Raw genomic sequence first — 21,474 nt, 5'->3', positions numbered from 1 at the left:
GAGCAGAACAGATCTGTTCCACTTCATGTTCAGTCTGAACCTGTTGCTCTTCTTCCTTTCCTCCCCTCTCATTGTTTTTCAGGAGATAAAAGTTTCTCTCGGTAAAGACGATGACAGAGATTTTAAAGTTCATGTTTCATTTGATCGACTGCAACAGAAAACAATCAGCTCTAAGGTTCACTGAGATTCTCACTGACTTTTAATAAGTTTATCTTCTTTATGTAAGTAAATTAGGAAGAAACGATATATTTTTGTGCATTTTTTTTTTATTATGTAACTTTAATTCATTGACAAATAGTTGCAGCTCCAAACATGTTCAGAGTCTGCTTTGAATCTCCAAACAAATACTACATTACCCATTGTGTGCTTGTGTGCTCACCGCCCCCTGCACGGGGCAGACAGGTGAGTCAGTGCGACAGGTGAACGCTCGGACCTGAACCTGTTCAGGAATGTGTTTGATCATGTTTTAATACTGAGGTCACACACACAGAGACGCGCGCACACACGTCCTGTTGAATAGATTAGATCTGACATCCCACAATGCACTGCAACATGAGCCTGGCAGGATTGTGAGAGAGAGAGAGAGAGAGAGAGAGAGAGAGTTTGGCAGCTGGCCAGGTTGAGATGATGGGATGGATCGCCATGACGACACAGCCGACCCTCCAATCTGGACTGTGAAGAGCTGTGTGTTTGCGTGCAGTGTGTGTTTCTGTGTGTGTGTATATGTTTGTGACAGTCGTGGTATTTTTGGACTGAAGCTGTTGGCGCTGCAGTGTTGAACAGAAACTCAGCGTTTGTTCTGTTTCACAGTGAAAATCTTTTTCTAGATTTTCAGGTTTTTCTTTTCAAACAAAAACAACAAGGTTATTTGTATTAATGCAGAGTTGACAATAGAAACTAAATCCCATTTTCTACAGGTCGCTGGGCTTAAATTATTATTTTCACCAAAGATTAATCTGCTTATTATTTTTGCTGAATAATGACCTTCACTACTTCCAGCAGTTATTGATTGTTGATTGTTAATTAAACTAGTTACATTTTATGCATTCAGAGAGTTGTTTGTGGGATTAAGTTTGTTACCATTGTTAATTTTCTCACAAACAATAAATACAACGACGAACATCAGCTCAGTCACCAAATAACTCTGATGACAGATGAAAACAGTTAAATCTGTGTGGTTCATGCTGAGTAAAAACTTCCACAAGTTGATTCCCCCAAACAGGAAACTGTCCAACAAAGCATTTACTGAAGGGATCATTACTGTCTCCGGCACCAGAAACCCCGAGAGCAAAACTATTCAGATAGTTAACTATGGATTTTAGATTAGGAAAGTTTATGAGTGGCTCCCAGGTGAGATGGTCTGAAAAATATTTTCCACTGCAACACTCGACCAGAACTATAAGCATCATATCGATGTGTACGTCGGTTTATTTGCTCGAGATGAATTTGTTTATACTTGTTGTATAAACAAATTCATCTCGAGCAAATAAACTGACGTACACATCGATACGATTTATCTACAATTAGCTGGTGTATCTGCGTAACTCTGAGATGAGAAAGAGCTGGATTCTGAGAGACTGTCACTTCTCAGGAAAGTTCAAGGTCAGAAGCCGATGTACATTTCAAAACTCCACATCCCTGATGTTTATCAAGATTGAAAACTAGTGATGTCACGGCAGGGAAAGGTCAGAGGTCGGTGTCTTTGGTAACGTGACTGTAGTTTGGTAACGGAGAGTTAAAGTCTGCAGGGCTGTGTAGTCGGTCATCTGAAGGGTGTGTGTGCCAGAGAGGGAGTGTGTGAAACGAATAAAACACATCTGGTAGCGTGGAGCATGTGGTTTTTGGAGTGTGTGCGTGGGTGCGTGTGTGTGTGTGTTGTCACTGAAAACCATGACTGAGGTCTGCCAGGTGGAGTTGGAGGAAGAAAGGGTGTGAAAGGACGACGGAGAAGAGAAGGAGGAAGGAAATGGTTGTTTTGAAAGAGGATGGAGAAGGACGAGTGGAATGCAGAGAGAAAGACTTGTAAGAAAGGACGTCGAGAGGGTGAAGGGGAGAAATAAGGGTGGAGCACAGGGAGGCAAATTAAAGGAGGAAGGAAAAGAAGTGGGAGAACGAGGGAGGAGAAGGTTTAAGATTAGAGGAGGATAAAAAGGGTGGGAAGACGAGAGGACGATCAGGGATGAAGCTTTTTCAAACATGAATCTCCCCCTTTTTTTTCTCCTTCATCCCCCCCCCGCCTCCCTCTGTTTCTCTCTCTCTCTCTCTCTCTCTCTCTCTCTCTCTCTCTCTCTCTCTCTCTCTCTCTCTCTCTCACCCCCTCCTCCCCTCCTCTAACTCCCCTCTTCTCTTTCTTGGCGCTCAACCAAACACTCCTCCCTCCGCCTCGGTGATCCGTCCTGCTTCTATCAGAGAGTTTGGGAACAAGCAGTTCCTCCACAGACCCAGTCTCCAGAGAGAGAGCACACACGTACACACACACACACTTTACTGCTCTGTAAAGCAGCAGTGGCCTCTGTCCTCCTCTCTCACTGGATTAATGGCGGCATATTTACGTCAAATTCTGGCCATTTTACAGATTTGAACTCCACACACAGTTTACCGGACGTTTCCTGTAGTTAGTGTTTCTCCTGTGAAGCAGCAGCAGCAGATTGTTCCAGGTCCGACTCGTTCACAACAACAGGAACATGTGGGGAACATTCAGGCGAGGGGCGGAGCCTGTAGAGCAGCAGGAGGCTGGACATGACGTATAAATTCTGCTGTGGAAAGATCAGTGTTGTTGTTTACAGCTCATCCACACCGGCGTCGGCCCTCATCACCAAAAGCTCTGGAACCTCCTCGTCGTTCCAAGTTGACGTCTTCGTCTTCTACGTGTACGGCTCCTCTTCTTCATCCTGAGATATTTGTGTTCTTCCAGTTTCACGTCCGTCACGTGTGTAGAAACCTCATCAACACGTCCACTCGCTCACTCTGACATTTTCCAGACATTTTACTAGGAGGCTGCAGGAAAAGTCCCAGAAAAAGTCCAGAGACACTGACTCAGACGTTTGTTCTCACACACAGAACCTCCAGAACAGTTCAGAACTTCAGTTCATGTCTGAAAACCGGATTTCTGTGTCACAGGTTCTCCTCGGTGTGTTTTCACTTGCTTTACGTCTCAGACATACTTAAAAAACTCCAGAATTACTTTGATTAAATAATTATCTTCAGAGTTAACATGAACCAACATGAACATTAAATGTAATTCTGCAAAACTATAAAAATTGTCTATATGTGCATAAAGAACCAACCTAACAGACCGAAGTTCTGTTAGGTTGGTTCTTTATGCACCGTGTCTCTGTCTGTTTAAGAGCACAGGGAAGTTTAAAGATAAGTTTCTTTAGAATGACGGTAAACACACTGAGTCAGTCCAGTAAACACTCGTCTCCTCTGAGAGACGGACGGATCAGAAAGATTTCTGAAGAGTCCTCTTGACCTCGGACGTTTATCTCGAGTGCTTCGTTCTTCTTTACACGTCTGATCACTTCCTCACATTCCTTCACTCCATCTTCTCTTCTGCTCACGTGCTTCATCCTTTTCTTTTCTCATCAACTTTCTCTGTAGTTCCATCAATCCGCCACCATTTGTTCTCCACCTGCAGCTCTTTTACACATTGATACTGGTCTGTTCTGGTTTGGGTGGTCTCTGGTTTTGCTCTGTTCAGTGTCAGGTCAGTGTGATACTGAGATAATGTTCTCGTCCTGATAAGCAGAGTAAAAAAGGAGGTTATCCGTTCCTAGTGGAGCTTCATCCTCCTCCTCTTCTTCCTCCTCTTCACCATTCACCTCAAACTCTTCCTCTGCAACAAAATGTCCGTCTCTTGTAAGGTTGTGTGTTCACAGCTGCCGCCCACTCAGTGATTTCCAGTGAATATTTAACATCATATTTTCTGCTTAGCTGCTAATTTATCTACATCTGATTGTTTCCACATTTTCCTTTTATCAAGGTCAACATGGACGTACGATGAGAATAGTTTTTCGTTTTCGTCTTTTTGTTGTGGTCTTGTGTTAAACAAATTAAAAAAATATTACAATAAATGACGATATCAATTTGTAGTACTTAAAACTCTGATACATATGGAATCATTCAAATTGTGTCGTATCAGGATCTGAATGTATCATCACAACAACAGCAAACAGACAGAATCTCAGACATGTGGTCTTTAACTTGGATTTTCCAGATGAGTCTATGGTTCATGAAAAGTTCAGGTTTTCGTGTTAATCTGTGTCTTTGTGTGTGAAGGTCACAGATCCACTGGAAACAGACGGTAATGAGAGGATAGAAAAGGTTCTTTCTCTCCTCCTCCTCATCCCTCTCTCTCTCTCTCTCTCTCTCTCTCTCTCTCTCTCTCTCTCTCTCTCTCTCTCTCTCTGTCCGACAAATTAGAGCTTAACTTCATTAAAACGTCTGATTGCATCAGAGTGGGGCTGCGTTCCTCGGCCTTCGCTGCGGCAATGTGTTGTTGTCGGTGTCGAATGTTCCCAGGCGTCTGGACTGACAATCAGCCCATCTGTCTGCTTGCTCAGACACTGTGGCCATTTACAAATGGATATGAGGGAATAACTGTGCTGTTTATCTGAGAATATCACATTTGTCCTCGAGTCATTTGGCTGCTGCACTCGACTGGTGTGTGTGTGTGTGTGTGTGTGTGTGTGTGTGTCGGCATTTAGAGTTTAACGCTCGCAGGGAAATTAGCTCTGTGATGTTGGAAGTTAACTTGGCTGAAATGCAGATGTGACTCAGCTTTAATCTCGGAGGTGAATTTGTCGAACTAAAGTGCAGAAAGTCAGGAAACAAATCCTGGATGAGGAGACATTTCGAATGATGATGTCACCACTTTTATATAAGAGTATTTATGAGAATTACATTAAGTTTGATATAAATAAAAAATGCGTCAGAGGGGCAAGGCACACCCTGCACACGTCCTGCATAACCCGTGTGTTTTTATATTGTAATACGCTTTCATAAAGATGACGTAATTTATAATGTATTATAATACTTTGTGACTCTATAGATGCTTTTCAGGCCTGAACTGTGTAAAATAGTGTCTGGACATTTTGTGGAGTTAGTGTTTCTCCTGTGAAGAAGCAGCAGGAGATTGTTGTTGACCTTTGACCAATTACCTTTAGAAGTTAATCATGTGGACATAAACGCCTGAGTCATAATCACACCAAGTTTGCTGTCCATCCAGGCATTTTAGGGTTATTTAGTATATATTCACACACAGACAGGTGAAAACAATAAAATGCACCAGAAGCCGTGCTGGGGAAAATATTTCCTACATTTTTTCCTCATGGACTTAATGTAAAACCCAGATATTTGAACACTGCTCGTCTTAGAATTCTTCCTCGAGATCTCTCGCAAGCTGTGACTTTATTAGAACAAATAAACTTTTCCAAATAAAGATCCCGGAGATTTCCACTTAAACCCTTCAAAGTTTGTTCATCTGCATTTTCTGCTAAATAAAAGCCAGCGGGCTGCAAACAGCGTCCTGGTCTCATTCATCTGCTGTGCGGAGGGCGGAGAGGCTGTTTGTTTGAACAGGAGGGAGCAGCCAGGCAGGGAGGCTGTTTTTGGCTTCAGCTGCATAATGGCAGGAAAGCAGTGGGAGAGTTTGTACTGGGAACGAGGGGGGAGACAGAGACTGAGGGAGAGGAGGAGACGCTTTAAAGTTTAAATTCTGGATCGTCTTGTTCCCCTTCGTTTCTCTAAATGATCCAGGATTTGGGACGATGACTCCGGGTCGACCAGTGACATGAAACGTAACGGCCTGTGGCAGGAACAGATTTCCTCTGTAGCGCTCACACTCGTTTGTTGAGTGTGAGAGGAACACGCTCAACAAACGAGTGTCAGGCCGAGGTTCAACACGCCAACACGTCTGGTTATCAGTGTTTACGTGAGGAAACTGAATTCTTCGGATGTTTCCTCACATGATGCAGCGATCAGATAAAAGTAAATGTTTAAGGATTCCACAGATTCTCAGTTACGTCATCATACGCAGGCCTTGCCACTCGGCCGCCATCTTAGTAACGCCCCTCACGTGAACTTATTTGTGGTGGATTTTATCATTATTTTATTAGTGGTTTTGTAGACGTGGGTCAAAGCTGCAGCGTCTCACTGTAAAAATCTCTGTTTCTGACACAGTTTGTTTTTAATCTCGTCAGATCATGTGTTTCTAGACGAGTCTCACAGACATGGAGGATCACTGTGTCGGATGATTACTGAGATTATAACGAGCTCCCGACTGTCAGCATCTGTCACTGTGTTTGGGGATTTTGAGACAAGTTGGTAAAGGTTCAGTTCGGTGATTTTACTGATGAGGATCGACTTCAAATCCTCAGCGTTGAGCTGTCAGATCAACTCTTACGCGCCCAGTTTCCAAATATTAACAACCAGAAAAGCCGTGTCTTCAATATATCTTGGCCAATATGATATTTGAATATTAATATCTCAGTAATTCCACGTGTAGTAGAATAATATGTACATAGTTCAGTAGTGATTTCAGACAGAGTGAGAAAGAAGCTGCTGCTGGAAACTGTTACACAACATTTTCATTCTCTCTCTTTCTCCAGTGTTACGACTGATCGTGTGTGTGTGTGTGTGTGTGTGTGTGTGTGTGTGTGTGTGTGTGTGTGTGTGTGTGTGTGTGTGTGTGTGTGTGTGTGTGTGTGTGTGTGTGTGTGTGTGTGTGTGTGTGTGTGTGTGTGTGTGTGTGTGTGTGTGTGTGTGTGTCCCCCCTGAGTTACATCAAACGCACTGCAATGTTATGAGACAGGAGTGGAAGCCATCACTGGGTTTTATGGGCTGCCATAAGCTAACGGAGTGTGTGTGTGTGTGTTCTCGTGCTGATGCAATGCTGACATCTTTATTTCCCGGTTGAACAAAGGATGCCGTGTGTCCTCGACTGTTACTAATGGAGGGCGGAGACACACACACACACGTAATATACTGTTAAGCATGTAGCTGCAATACCATCTATTAATTATCAATGAGGGTCCTGAGTGCTCCGTCTGTGTGTGTGTGGGTCTGTATGTCTGCGTGTGTGCTGTTAAGTGCTAAGTACCTCCAGAGCTGTATTTACACTATAGATCATATATTGGTTTGTGTGTCTGTAAATATAAAGGAACAGTTAGGTGGACTTAAGTAAAGAGTGTGTGTTAGTGACAATGCATCATACACACACACACACACACGTGAGCACACTAACATGAACAGATGATTTATTCATGGTGAAGTTATCAAATATGGATTCACAAAAATACTCGACACGCTCTGCGACTCTGAACGCACCACAACTCTGCAGCGCTCACATGTAACGAGCTGTGTTGAATCAATAGAGTACGACTCGTTAATGTCACTTACAAAACAACACGCGTGTAGAAAACTACAGGAAACATGTGAAGGATCACAGCAGAACTTTAGTCAAATGCTGATTTATTAATTATTTAAGTTCACAAACAAATATTTTACAGGTTTAATTTAGATGATAAGCATGAAGTCATGAAGCAGTTGATGAGGCGGAAACATTTAGTATTTCCATGTGTCAGTGATGATTTCCATTGTTTGACCTTTGACCCTTTTAAAGGCCCCACGGCATGAATCATACATGTTCCAGGTGGAATCCTGTGTTAACGCTTCATTTCTCTTGTTATAAAACCAGCATCCTGATGTTTTTACATCTAAATCTGTCTTTTCTCTTCCTGGCAAACACGTTTACTCTTTCTCCGTCCAATCAGAAAGCTTTCTGGAATCTTTAACTCCCTCCCTGTGACTATAAATTCTGACAGTTAGCGACCTGCGCTGTTTTATTCATCGGTTAAATCTGCGGGCGAAGACGAAGGTGGTGGCGAGTCAAAGATTTGTTTATCCCATTATAATACAATAATTGTGTCTGATTTCATTATTAAAATGTAATAACATTAAGCTCACTTGAAATATTTCATTTCACTAATGGAGGGAACCTCCTCAGTCTCAGTTTGTATTTGAGGCAGCAGCTTCTGTCGAGTTGTGTTGTGTCATTTCTTGTGTTTCTGTGTCTGTGAGTCTGGTTCCTTTGTCTCAGAGTCTCTGAAGAAAAACAACCTGCCTGAGTGAGCAAATGTGACCACATGACTTATTGATGGTGAGAAGCCGCCGCCCTCATCAGCTCAGCTGCTCTGAGGAGCTGAGAATTCACTTTGGTTTGTTTGAGCGGCTCCGTTCAGATCTGGTCAAAAAAATAAATCTTACACTTAAATAAAAAACATTTTGTCTTTTATGTTTTCTGATATAAAACGTTTTACTTTACAGAATTAACAGAAAAGATCTGCAATAATGTTAATTTAACATAAAAAGTGTTTTGGTTGCATTTGTGTTTTCTTATTTTTAGGTATTTATCAGTTAACTAACATTTCCCAGAATGCCTCATTAGGGCGAGACTTCCCAGAGTCAGGGTCAGAGGTCAATGAGGGCTGCGTCTGTCTGCACACACACACACACACACACACACACACACACACACACACACACACACACACACACACACACACACACACACACACACACACAGAGCAGTAAATAGTCATGTACAGTGGTGTGTGAGCTCGTTTCACTGTCACAGAAAACAACTGTTTGATCGTCTTCATCTGGTCGTCATGTGACATCTGGACTTTATTATCTGACTAATGTCACATGATCCAGAGTTTTACATTTGCACCTGGTTTTAATTAAACTGAACTCGGTGTGTAAACTGTGGTTTTGTTCCTGATGATCAGATACTGATTGTTCTCTTATCAGGTGGAATCAGTCAGTGGTGTTTTTTTTCCATTGTCACTTTCTGTCTATCTTTCTCTCTCTCTCTCTCTGCATTCACTGGTGTACTCGCACGCCCTTTTATTTCGGCCAGTTCTGGATGTGTGATCTCATCTCCTCCGACTGCTGACACATTCCTCTGCTTTCAGCCTTTTATTCCCTCGCTCTTTTGTTGTGTGTGTGTGTGTGTGTGTGGGTGTGGGTGGGTGGGTGGGTGGGTGTTGGACGCTCTCTCACATGACGGAGCAGAGAGGCCCCCGGAAACTGACGGCATGGATCCAGTTTAAGGTCTGAATCCAGTCATGAGCTGCTCGCTCACTTTCACTGATCTTTGTCAGGAGTTTTTTATGTGTGAAAACAAACGTCTGAATCAGTCGAACTGGACGTTAAATGAACTTTAACCTTCCAGCTGCTGAGTCTGTTTCATGTCCGGCTGATCTGACGTGTGCACAGAGACCGGAGGATTCACAGCGAGCGTGTGGGTGTTGATGAAGATTCTCATGCACGCTCGACACAGGTGTCCACACTGATCTATGATCAGCAGAGTCACTGAACTTTGGTTTTATTATCTGGAGGAGAATTAAACTCTTGAGCCACAGTGTCATTCTGATTGTTGCCGTGGACACAGTGAGTTTTTATGCCTCAGTGCAGATGACATGAAGCGTTTTGTTCTTTGTTTGTCCATCACTCTCTTTTAAATAAGATATCTGAAGAACCTCTTTCTTTATATTCGGCACAAACTTTCAATTCGACTCGAGGAGAATCTGATTAGATTGTGGTCAAGAATCAATTAGCAAAATAACAAATCTGTCAAATTGGATAAAATTCTCACACATCATACCCATCGATCTTTCTGCTAAATCCAGAAATCTGTCTGAAGAACCGTTCATCTCATCTTCTTCACACGTGTCATGTGTGTTGTTCTGGGTCCAGTGAAGATCAGTGTTGAATTTGGTGCAATGATAAGTTCAATATTAATAAACTTTGAATAGAAGGATGACCAGAGCTCTGTGGGAGCAGCTTGAGACTGTGATGACTCTCTAAGATTAAACTCAGAGTCAAACTGAATCTATACATGTCACGGTTGTGACATTTGTCTTTCGCTTCAGGCACTGATAAGTTACACAACTTTATCATATTGAACTCAACAACCACACAGATGCGAATATGTCACATTCTTCCTGTCGTCAATCATCATCCTGTAAGATCAGATTTTATGTAGTAACTTGAGAGCTGGGATTCTGGATCAGGATTTTATTTCTGTGTCATTATCGACTCTCGTCATTGATTAGTGCTGCAGGCCTGAGCGCTGCCTCGTCCCTCTGGTCGTCTGTAGGTTGGGACGAGGCAGCGGTGGATTGTGTTTCCAGGTTGTGCGTCACTGTTTGTCCTCAGAGTGAAGGACGGAGGAGATTTCAGTTTTAATGCTGCGACACTCAGAGATGACGAAGAATTGAAATTACACAAAAACACGCAACCTGCATTTATTTATTACGTCTGCTGCAGAAAAGGAGGTCCCGCCCATACATGCACTAGACCAATCAGACGTCAGTCTCGGCATCGTGAGAGACATGAACACTTGAACCATCTGTGTGATGAGAACTACCTAAAATCACAGAAACCATCTATTTAATGTTTACTTTGATTTTTCACTTTGGTCCATGTCCCATCTGCTAACATGGAGGAGGAGGTGGGGTTTGTAAACTTTACTGCAGCCAGCCACCAGGGGATGATAGAGATACTTTGGATTGTTTTTTGATAGCCGTACATTTTCACGCAACATTTGAAAACGACATTGAAAGCCGAGAAGGTGTGTGTGTGTGTGTGTGTGTGTGTGTGTGTGTGTGTGTGTGTGTGTGTGTGTGTGTGTGTGTGTGTGTGTGTGTGTGTGTGTGTGTGTGTGTGTGTGTGTGTGTGTGTGTGTGTGTGTGTGTGTGTGTGTGTGTGTGTGTGTGTGTGTGTGTGTGTGTGTGTGTGTGTGTTCGGTCCATTGGCTTATTGATCGATAGAGCAACCATGGAAACCACAAACCATGTTAGCAGTTGACCTTCTCGTGTTGATGCTGAGACGTAATAACACCGTCACAGGATGTTTTAGATTTACAACATGTATCTTTAATGTTTCCTGTCAAAGAGATTTAACAGGTTTTATTATTTTCAGAAACTGAACAACTAATCATCGATAAAATAAAAGTGGTCTCTGGTTTTACAGCAGTGAAGCTTTAAGCAGAACAAAGCGCCGTCAGCTGAAGTGAGCAGAATAAAAGATGTTGTAATTACACAGGAAGAGAGTGAACTCAATGATTCGCCCACAGACGATGTTAATGTGTCACTTTGTCATAATAAAAGTGACGCAGGACGACAATAACACGTCTGTTCTCTGTTATTTTAATAATGGCTGTCGGAACACGGACGATTCAACAGGAAGTCAAATACTTACCTGCGTCACCTGCTGGATACTGTTCAGATTACAGGTTAGACAGTTTTTACAAACTGACGTCTCCTGGTTATCATCTCAACTCATCGCTTGCATCCTTGTTTTTAGCAGCTCAGATTTTATCAATGCTAAGTATAATTGTTTGTAGCACAGACTTTAAATAAAGATGGACGACGTGTCCGCTCCCAAAAGTGAAGCCAAATCGTCTGGATCGCCCTCTGGTGGCCGGCTGCAGTATAGGTCATAAACCCTCCTCCTCCATGTTAGCAGGTGGGACATGGACAAAAAGAAAATCAAAAGTAGACGTTAATTAGATGTTTGTCAAAGATGGTTTCTGTCATTTCAGGTCGTTCTTATCACACTGATGTATCACTTACTGTGTTTTCATGCACAAGCAATCACTTATGAACAAGAAGATTTATATCATCACACTTCACTGACGTGTGTTTTTGGGTCAGTGTTAAAAACCCGATATCTGCACTGCGACATGAGGAGCCACAGATTCTGTTCCTGCTCCTTCTCTTTCTTCCTGTACGTCCTGTCCTCAGACCTGTGCTGGGACTGTGCCGGCGGTGGACTCGGCTCCTTCCTGCTGTCGCCGTCGTGTTTGATGCTGTTTGAGTTTGATGGTGTCGGGTCAGATAACTGCTGCTGCCCTACATGAATCTGTGTGGCCTACATAGCACTACTCACACACAGAGAGACACACACACACATGTCCTAAATATACTCACCTTTGTGTGTGTGTGTGTGTGTGTGTGTGTGTGCATGTTAAAGAAAACACTTGAGGTGGAGGTGACCTTGAACCGAGTTGTGTGTGTTTTTATGTTCTATTTAAATCCGAGGAAGGTGCAGCAGATGTTAGACTCATTAATCGTAGGGTTTGGTTGATGGTTCAAATCTCAGCTCATCAGGCCCAAATGTCATCGTGTGCTCGAGCAAGACACTGAACGTCAAACTGCTTCCTGTACGTGTGCAGCCAGAAATAACATCGACTCTGGACAAATGATCGGAAGATGAGGCATCTGTTTTCTAGATTATCCTTCGCAACAACGTCACCTCCAGTTTATTTTTTGAATAGTCTCAAATCTAAAGATTTTCACTGGAGTCACTGAATGTTTGACATAATATATCTTTGCAAAATCCAAATTGTTGGTGTGTAGTTTTCTGTTAACTCGTCTGCAAAGCAACAGTTGTTTTTCTCACAAGTTTGTTTTCCATTAAATCACAGAATAGTAATTTCCTTAATTCAAGTCTAGTATATTTGGTTTTATTAATGTTTTCTTTTAATTCATTTTTATTTATCATAAAGTTTATGGTTAAACTGTAAAATTGTGTGTGTGTGTGTGTGTGTGTGTGCGTCTCTGCAGTGAAGGGGCTGCTGTAGTTACTGGAGAGTTGCGTAGGAGTTTGAAACCCACACATATCAGTGCATGGCAGCTTTTTGTTGCCATGGTGAACAATTGATACTCGAAATGTTAAACTGTGAAGACGACTAAAAATACAGAGAATCGAGTTCACACAGACGAGATCCGTCGGTTTTTCCATCTGTACACGAGCCTGAACATATTCTCGGCAGCTGAAATTCTGATTCCAGATCAGTCTTAGATTTCTCTAAATTAACTTTTACTTGATGGAACCATCTCCTCCAGATCTGGACTCCACAGTTTAGAGCTTTGGTTGTTTTATGTGGAATTAATATTTAATTAATAAAGAATATGACAGGAAGCCATATTGCTCTGTGAACCTCACATCTTTATTTGTCCTCACACAGCTCGTCAAGAAATAAGTGATTATTATTCAAGGCTGCATGAATAATAAACTGTTAGACAGTTTGTAGTGGAGCTCATGAATCATTAATCAAAACTAAACAAGGCAGGAAAAACATGTTTCTTGTGACCTAGTTAATTTAAGTCGTTTTGCTTTTGATTTCATTTTAAACTCGTGTATCAAATATTCATCTCAAATGTTCTTCTCTGTTGTGGTGTCTCTCTTTCCTTCTCTCTTTTCTATTTTTTTATTCCCTTCAACTGACCTGTGACATACAAAACAAATCTCTTTCACCTCTGACCTTCGAAGACTTTTTTACTTTGCTCGTAATTCATTAAAATTCAGAACGCAGAACTTTAACTAACTAAGATTTTGTTACGTATTATTACTGATCATGTGGAGCTCAAGGAATTTGTTATTTGTGAAACTTTTATTGAAGTTGAACTTAACAAGATGCTCCACGTTGCTCATATAAACCCAGGAGACTGATATTCAACAACTAACACGACAAAGGAGAAATGTGAACATGTTCTACTTTCTAAAACCAACAGATGAACCTTTTCTTCTTTCCTCCTCTGCTGCAGCGTCTCTTCAGCTCCTCGCTGTAAAAGCTCTGTGATTCGGTGTCAGTAAAGTTTTTCTCTCCTCTGAGGCTCCAGCCGAGCGTCTTTTGTTCGACTGACAGGAGCCTGACGAGTGGGCTCCGACACAATGATTGCTAGGACAGTGGTCGCCATGGAGACGTGTGGTTCTGACTTGACAATGTGATGTAGATGCAGAGAGAGAGAAAGAGAATAATTCACAAGCGATAATTACATGTTTGGAAGTTTATACTTAAACTGAACTTATGTTACTTAGATTTTAATATAATCAACAGTTACTCCTCAGCAAATCATTTAGTTTTTTTATGAAAAGAATAAAATTAACACTGATTCAAAACATTTACACATCCTGTTGGACAGAATAACAATGATGTTTTTATTTTGTATATTATATTGTAACACAGGCAAACTAACTAACACAACTAATGGTGTCTTTATTTTAATCTTTTTTATTTGTATTATTTAGATTTTATTTGTTAAACAACAACAACAGTTCTCTGCATCAGGAGCAAGGTTCAGATAAAGGCCGTGTGTCAGATTAGGCTTCTTCTCTTCAGCTGTTTCCTGGGACCTGTTAGCTTTAGCTTAAGTCTGTTAGCATGATATCACACAATAATACACACCTAAATGATTTAATAGTGAAAATAAGAAATATATCTAACTGCAACTCTGAACATTTTCTTATTTCATCAACATGAGGATTGTTTTACATTTAAAATATCAAAAACTGTGAAAGGTCCAATGTGACGGTTTCAAAAGTCTCTTTTTTGGGGGGGGGGGGTCAGATCAATTAATTTAAAACCGTAAATCTGTTCAGTTTACTGTGAAATAAACAGAGCGATGATGCACTAGGGAGAGAGAGCTTCACTAAGAGCTGAATGTAGTGAAGGGAGGTGGGAGGAGGACGTGGGCGAGAGACAGGGAAGAGAGAAAAGAGTCGTCCAACGGTGAAAAGACATGAGCGCTGCTTTCATGGTCTCAGGCGTGGGCGTCTCTGCAGTTGAGTTGCATTGTGGGAAATGTAGGAAACAGGTTTTCGAGCTCAGTAGTAGAAGTCAGAAATAACAAAGTATTTTCTCTCGTGAGAAAATGGCTGAAACAAACTATTTTCATTAGAGAATTTTTTTTTTTAATAGCCGTTTTAAAATTCCCAGAATCCAATGGGGCTTATTCAAATAGTTTGTTTTATTCAAACGTTTTTTAGTTTACTGATATTTAAAATGTTGGTGGAGATTTATAAACAGTTTGGAGTCGTCATCTCTTCTTCTCTCTATTTCTGTCCTTTCTGTCGTCAGCTGGTGTCATCACTTCCTCTCTTCCTTTATCTCCACACACTCTCTCTCTCTCTCTCTCTCTCTCTCTCTCTCTCCCTCTCTCTCTCTCTCTCTCTCTCTCTCTCTCTCTCTCTCTCTCTATAAATATAACCCACACACACATAGTAACCACTCATTTGCTACTCCATGCTCTCTCGCCCTTTGTCCAGTCCACAGATGACATCATAGTTTCATGTCGTAAAGGTCCGCCCCCTGGTGGCTGGCTGCAGTATTGGTCATAAACCCTGCCTCTTCCATGTTAGCAGATGGGACATAGAAGAACCTTAAAAAGCAAATACAGGTTACAGTTTTCCTAAAAAAAAAAACTGATGTTGAAGAGAACTCAAAAATATATTAATTCTCAGGCAGGTTCTGTCTCTGATTCCTGATCAGGTTTGTGGAGATTTATTTGTGATGGATTTATGTTCAGATTATTATTTTTCTATCCACATGTTTTGAGATGGATTTACATTTATCTCCTCCACATTGTTGTGTGTCCCAGTCTCTGCTGTCTCCTTCACCTCATGTAGCATATTTACCTCCTCCTTTCTCTCAGGAGGTGGTGGAGACCAAAGATGGAGCTGAAACAAATGAATGTGGAAAAAAGCAACTAAAATACTATTAGATGTGGTTGTTTTAGCTTGAAGTAGATTTACTCTGCAGCGTCACATTATCTATGAAGCAGAAAAAACACATTTTCTTGTTCCAGCTTCTATAATGTGAAGATTTTCTGCTCGTCTCTGGTTTAAAGTTTAACAAATGGAACATTCACTTCACAGATTCTCCTCTCTCTCTTCCAGTTCTTCTGAATCTCTCTCACCCTCCTCGCTCATTTTGCTGCCCTGACATACTTTCTAAAAACTGTGCGTGTGTTTGTGTGTTGTCTTGACTCCGTGGCTGGTGTGTGTGTGTCTATGCGTCCACATGCTTTATCGCTTCTGCATGAGTGCACATTGTGTTAGCCTCACTCAGGCAACACACACAGACGCGCACACACACAGGGTCTCAGTGGTAGCATATTTTTAGCGTAGCAACACAAGCAGCAGCTCCAGCCTGACTGGTTGTTGAGCTGCAAGTGGGTGGCAGCAACACACACACACTATCAGTGTGTAGCTCAGAAACAGTTTTTGCTCTGCAGAATCTCCAGAGGCAGAAGCCTTCTCATTGGTCAGATTACACGTCAGTGGGCGGCGCCAAAAGAGAGGGAGTGATGCGATGTTTGAATTAAAGGGGACGGGGGGGGGGGGGGTCGTCATGGGACAGTAGCACAGACCAATCAGTGCACAGATCTGAGTCTGTTTGTTGTAACAAAATGAGTAAATTAGTTTATATGAACAAGATGAAAGTCTGCATGCTCGTGTCATGTGACTCTGTGACGTGACCTGACCACTGCAGGCGTCTGTCTGCAGTGGTCAGCCTCTCTGAGCTGCTGCTGTGGCGTTTTAGTGTCGAGTCATCGTGACGTTTGCTGACCTCAGGATCCAAAACGACTCACTGTGCTGACTCTCTGGTCTCAGGTTTACAGGCTCGGTTTATTCCGACTCCGTCAGTGACAGCAAACGCCTCATCTGCATTTTAAAATAAAATCAATAAGAAACCAAGTGCTCCACACACAACTTTTAAAACTCTGCAGGGAAAACAAACAGAACCAGCAGGGGCTCAACTGCTCTTTATGCTGTGACCATGATTGTTCCTGCTGCATTTTGAGAGTTGATTCTTGAACCATCAGCTCTTGTTTCAGATGTCGTCACTTTCTTAAAAACCTTTTTCCTCCTAATGTTTCACATCAAAGTGAACGCTGCTCAACTCTGACATGTGCGTGTGGGTTTTTATTATGGTGTGTCATATGTTGTAGTAACGTGCTGTGACCAGAGGGGAGCGCCATCCTCTCGGTTAAGGGCAGAAGTTGGTTCAGCTGTGGAGGCTGTTGACATTTTTCAGTTTTTCACATTCACTGAACTTTACAGCAGTAATAATAAGATTATTGTATATTCATGCTCACTGGAGGAGTTCAGGTGTCACAGAATAGATACAGATAAATAGAATAGAGTAAAATAACATAGACCCACATTGGAATAATTAGACACGAAACACTGATGCACTCAGACAGTAGATTCACCAGTGATGTGCATGAGCAGCTGATCTTAAAGTGGCATTGACAGTAAAACATTAAACTTGTGTTTCAGTTTATTTAAAGACGCTTTACAACTAAAATACAATAAAACATGAAATAAAACAAACATTAAGTGGCTCTTATTGTAGGTTTACTATAGTTAAACATTTTATAAGTCACTTCTGCCAATCATGCAAAGCATGACATCATCTGATGATGTAAAACACAAGGTGAAGAATGAAAATTAAAATAAAAGACCTTGTTCTTGTCGAGGAGAAAATTCTGGTTCAAATTATTGATGTGTTATTGTTTAGTTGATACCAGTAAGAGAATCCAGTTTATAACAGTAAACATGAAAATAAACTGATTTAGACTAATTTTCAATCAAATGTAAAAAACTCTTTGTAAAAATAAACTGTTAATATAGATTAACATGACAGCTCCTAAAAGTGAAGTAAAAATCATCTCAATAGCCCCCTGGTGGCTGGCTGCAGTATTGATTATGAACCCCTCCGCCTCCATGTTAGCAGATGGGACATGGACCAAACTAAAAACCCAAAGTAGACATTAAATAAATGTTTGTCAAAGATGTTTTTTGTCATTTTAGGTAGTTCTCATCACACTGATGTTTTAAAGGTGTTCATGTTTCTGATCAGTTTGGTTTGAGATGTCATGATTGACCGCTGAGACTGACTCCTGATTGGTTGAGAGGAGACTCTGGCCCCAGATTATGTCATCGGCATACGATGGCAGCGTTCGTATCCAGGATGTTCTGGCTTCATTTCTGGATAATGGCAGGAAGTGTAGAGGTGTTGTCCATCACAGAGAGTCGTGCAAATGCTATACGATGACAACAGAATAGAAAATGGTTAAAAAGGGAGATAATGAGAATGTAATCTTTATCAACTCATCCTTCAACCTGTGTGTTTTTTTAAATAACTTCCACTAATTCTTCCTCCGTTTGTGTCTCTGCAGGTTTTGAACGATCCTCTCGACCAGCCAATCAGAGCCGGTCAGAGTGCGTGTGTGTGAGGGTGTGTTGGAGGGTCCCGTCGCTAACGGCAGCAGGCAGCAGGTGGACGGGCTCGGAGGAAGCGGCAGCAGCAGCAGCGGTGGTGGGGGTGGAGTCGCGTCGAGGTCAAGATGACGTCGGTAGCGGGGGAGTTCGACCACATGGAGATCCAGCAGCAGTACAGCGAAACCGTCAACAACCGCTGGGACGCAGAAGACTGGGACAACGAGAACAGCTCGGCCCGTCTGTTCGAACGCTCACGAATTAAAGCCCTCGCAGGTAGGACGAGGTTTCTTCATCTCTCGCCTCTTGGTGATTCTTCTGCTAATGTGATGTTTCAGTTTAAGTTAATTCCCTCTTACCTGTTTTACATGGAACAGGTTCGAGGGCTATTTTAGGCCTCACAATAATTTGACACAAATAAAATGGTGCATAGCAGAGAAATTCTGGCCGATGCTGAAAGTCACCAATTTGGCCCCGAGAGGCTGATATTGGTGATGTCGGAAATCCAAACAAGCTGAAGCACCAAGTTCACTTTGGTTGAAAAGAAGTAACTGATCTGATTTGGTCACGTGACAGATGAGTGACGCTGACACCGGCATTCATGGGATTGGCTGAGTGCTGATCATGTGACTTAACATGTCTCAACCACGTCTGGCTGCAGAGGGCGCTGTTGCTCACCAACAGTTACATAGTGTTGCTTTAAATATTTGATATTTTTGTCAGGTTTTATTTTTAATTGTTGAGGTTTCAGCAGAGCAGACAAATCATATAAAGCATAATATTATGTGGTTTACTGTGTAAGCCTGGATTAGTTTGAATAACAGGAAGAGTTTACCAGATGTGGGATGATTCTGTTGCTGTGTATTGAGAAATCATATCTTTAATTTGGCTCCTTCCTGTGTGTGTGTGTGTGTGTGAGTGACTGGTGAGTGTTTGTGTGTGTGTTTGTGTTCTCTGTAGGAGTCTCAGAGTCTGAATGGTTTCACAAGTTGTGGGTATTGTGTCAGCACTGAGAACAATGCAGCTTCTTACAACACAAAGCAACAAGATGAAAATCTCTGGAGAGTGAAAATGAAAACAGTGTTTGGTTTAGTCTCAGTTAAACGTACATTTTGTTTTATGGAGTTTAGTGTAAAAATCACTGATGACAGATGAGCTCAGGCCGCTGAGAGCTGCCCCCCCACCTTCACAACGCATCATGGTCTGGAGCTAACGAGAGCTGACAAAGGCTAACGAGCATCTTAACGAGCTTCAGTCTGATCAGAGTCTTCATCTCTTCTCTCCAACTTCCTGTCACATTCATATTATAATAGTCCATTAACTGAGACATACGTTTGTTCCAGCTGTTTTCCTCTGATCTCAAATCATCAGAGATATAAAGAAGTTTTTATCCATTATATAATGATTGTGTGTGTGTGTGTGTGTGTGTGTGTGTGTGTGTGTGTGTGTGTGTGTGTGTGTGTGTGTGTGTGTGTGTGTGTGTGTGTGTGTGTGTGTGTGTGTGTGTGTTACAGTAACTCTACCGCTCTCTCAGGCTGATGCTGTTTTTACCCTGATGGCCGACTGCTCCACTAGTGTCACACTTCACTAAATAATTCACACCAGTGTTAAATATGCAGAAGAAGTCTGATGGTGTGTGTGTGAGAGAGTATTTTTACTTTAAAAGTACAAGGGCGAAGCATGTACATGTATTTCCTGCTGGTGAGTGTTCTGCTGCTCAGAGAAACGTTGTGTTTGGACAATATTCAGTCATTAGGGATGAAATAAATACAATGATTGTAAAATTAGTCAGTTTATCGATCAGTTGATTGGAAGACAAATGAATCGGCAACTATTTAAATAATCCATTGATTGGCTGTTTCCGTGATTCATATCTTATAGTTGCTGCTTCTCTGAGTTTTTGTCTCAGTTCTGGTTTTGAAAGTTGAGATTGGGACGATGGGAGGAGTCACAAGACACCGACGGGGGACACAATATTTTTCTTCTCCAGAAATAGAATAAAAGTTTGTCTCCTGCTCATGAAGACACTCGTATGTAGTGACAGTAAACATGTTTTTAATTCTAAATTTAAATCTTAGAACTTTCACTTACTCTTTTTTAAAGACGACTATTCAACGTTTCACAGTGCGAGTTAAATACGTGTTTTCCTGGTAGTTTCAGTGTAGAAGTATTTTCAGCTTCCAACCTCCTCTTCATCCTCATCCTCCTCTTATCTTCCTCCTCGTCTCTGTAGCCTCTTCCTGTTCATGCTGAGCTCAGCAGGCCAGAGGATGTGTGTGGTGATGACATTGAATTAGCACTGTATTTGTGTGTGTGTGTGAGAGAGAGAGTGAGAGAGAGAGAGAGAAGCTTTTTCAACAAATCACTTTAAAACAGTTGTTAGTTGCAGCTCGATGAGTGAATCTGACCAGAAACATGACAGAGCTCACAACGTGTGTCTGTCATTGAAACACACACAGTGCCATCGTGTGTGTGTGTGTGTGAAGATGAAGCCAAGTGTGTGTTTCGCCTCCATATGATATCCTGGGAAACACAAAACCAGCGGTCACCATGGAAACGCTGACAGATCTACTTACAGTCAAGGCAGAGACAGAAGGAGTGTGTGTGTGTGTGTTTGTTCAGAGTGGGTGGCTTTCTGTGTGTGTGTGTGTGTGTGGGGGGGGGTTGGTATCTTGACAACATGACAAATAAATTTGCTGTTCATAAAAATAGTTCCATTCCGTTTGCAGAAACCTTTGACACAAAGTGCAGTCAGAGTTTTTTTTATAAATAAAAAAACTGATGAGAAAGAACCTGACGGGATGATTATTATTAATACTCGGCCTCCTGGACGTGTCGGAGGTCAACGCATCAGTCCTGAGTGTTTGAACATGGCCGCCGGCGTCCGTCGACATGCCGGGACCTTGGCTGTAGCCCTGAGGTGTTTCTGGTAACTGTTTGTTTTCTGTCCTCAGAACAAAAATAAATCCAAATATCCCCCGAGGTTCAGCAGGGAGGAACGGATCAGGGATTGATTTCCATAGAGCAATTAACACAAGTATTTTAAGTATTTTATTAATGATTTTAAATTCATCACTAAATAACAATACACATGTGAAGTGTGAAGCCGACCCGATGAACCGTTCTCCAGATATGTGAACCACAAACGGAAGGATACATGTTGATTAAAGTGACGACTCACTCAACCGCTCAATAATTAGAAGCAGGAACAGTCCAGGTTCCCCACGGAGAGAGACACACACACACACACACACACACACACACACACACACACACACACACACACACACACACACACACACACACACACACACACACACACACACATCCTGCTCAGAGGACCAGATGGTGGAATGCTGGGAATGTTGCCTGTTGTTTTTTTTTTTAACTGGGTGAATT

The 21,474-nt window shown here is 41.9% G+C and overlaps 1 protein-coding gene across 2 annotated transcripts in view; it reads left to right on the top strand.

Moving 5' to 3' along the window:
* The window catches only part of LOC117776029 (spectrin beta chain, non-erythrocytic 1-like), a 78,745-nt gene that overhangs the window by 9,389 nt on the left and 47,882 nt on the right, over nucleotides 1-21,474 (top strand). For both annotated transcript variants that reach the window (XM_034609708.1, XM_034609709.1), the window contains exon 2: nucleotides 18,036-18,351. In XM_034609708.1, coding sequence (XP_034465599.1) covers nucleotides 18,204-18,351 — 148 coding nt within the window. In that variant the 5' untranslated portion in view covers nucleotides 18,036-18,203. The remainder of the gene's footprint in view (nucleotides 1-18,035; nucleotides 18,352-21,474) is intronic.

Source organism: Hippoglossus hippoglossus, chromosome 15, assembly GCF_009819705.1.
Source record: "Hippoglossus hippoglossus isolate fHipHip1 chromosome 15, fHipHip1.pri, whole genome shotgun sequence".
Classification (NCBI taxonomy): domain Eukaryota; kingdom Metazoa; phylum Chordata; class Actinopteri; order Pleuronectiformes; family Pleuronectidae; genus Hippoglossus; species Hippoglossus hippoglossus.
This window is presented reverse-complemented; position numbering and strand designations above follow the sequence as displayed.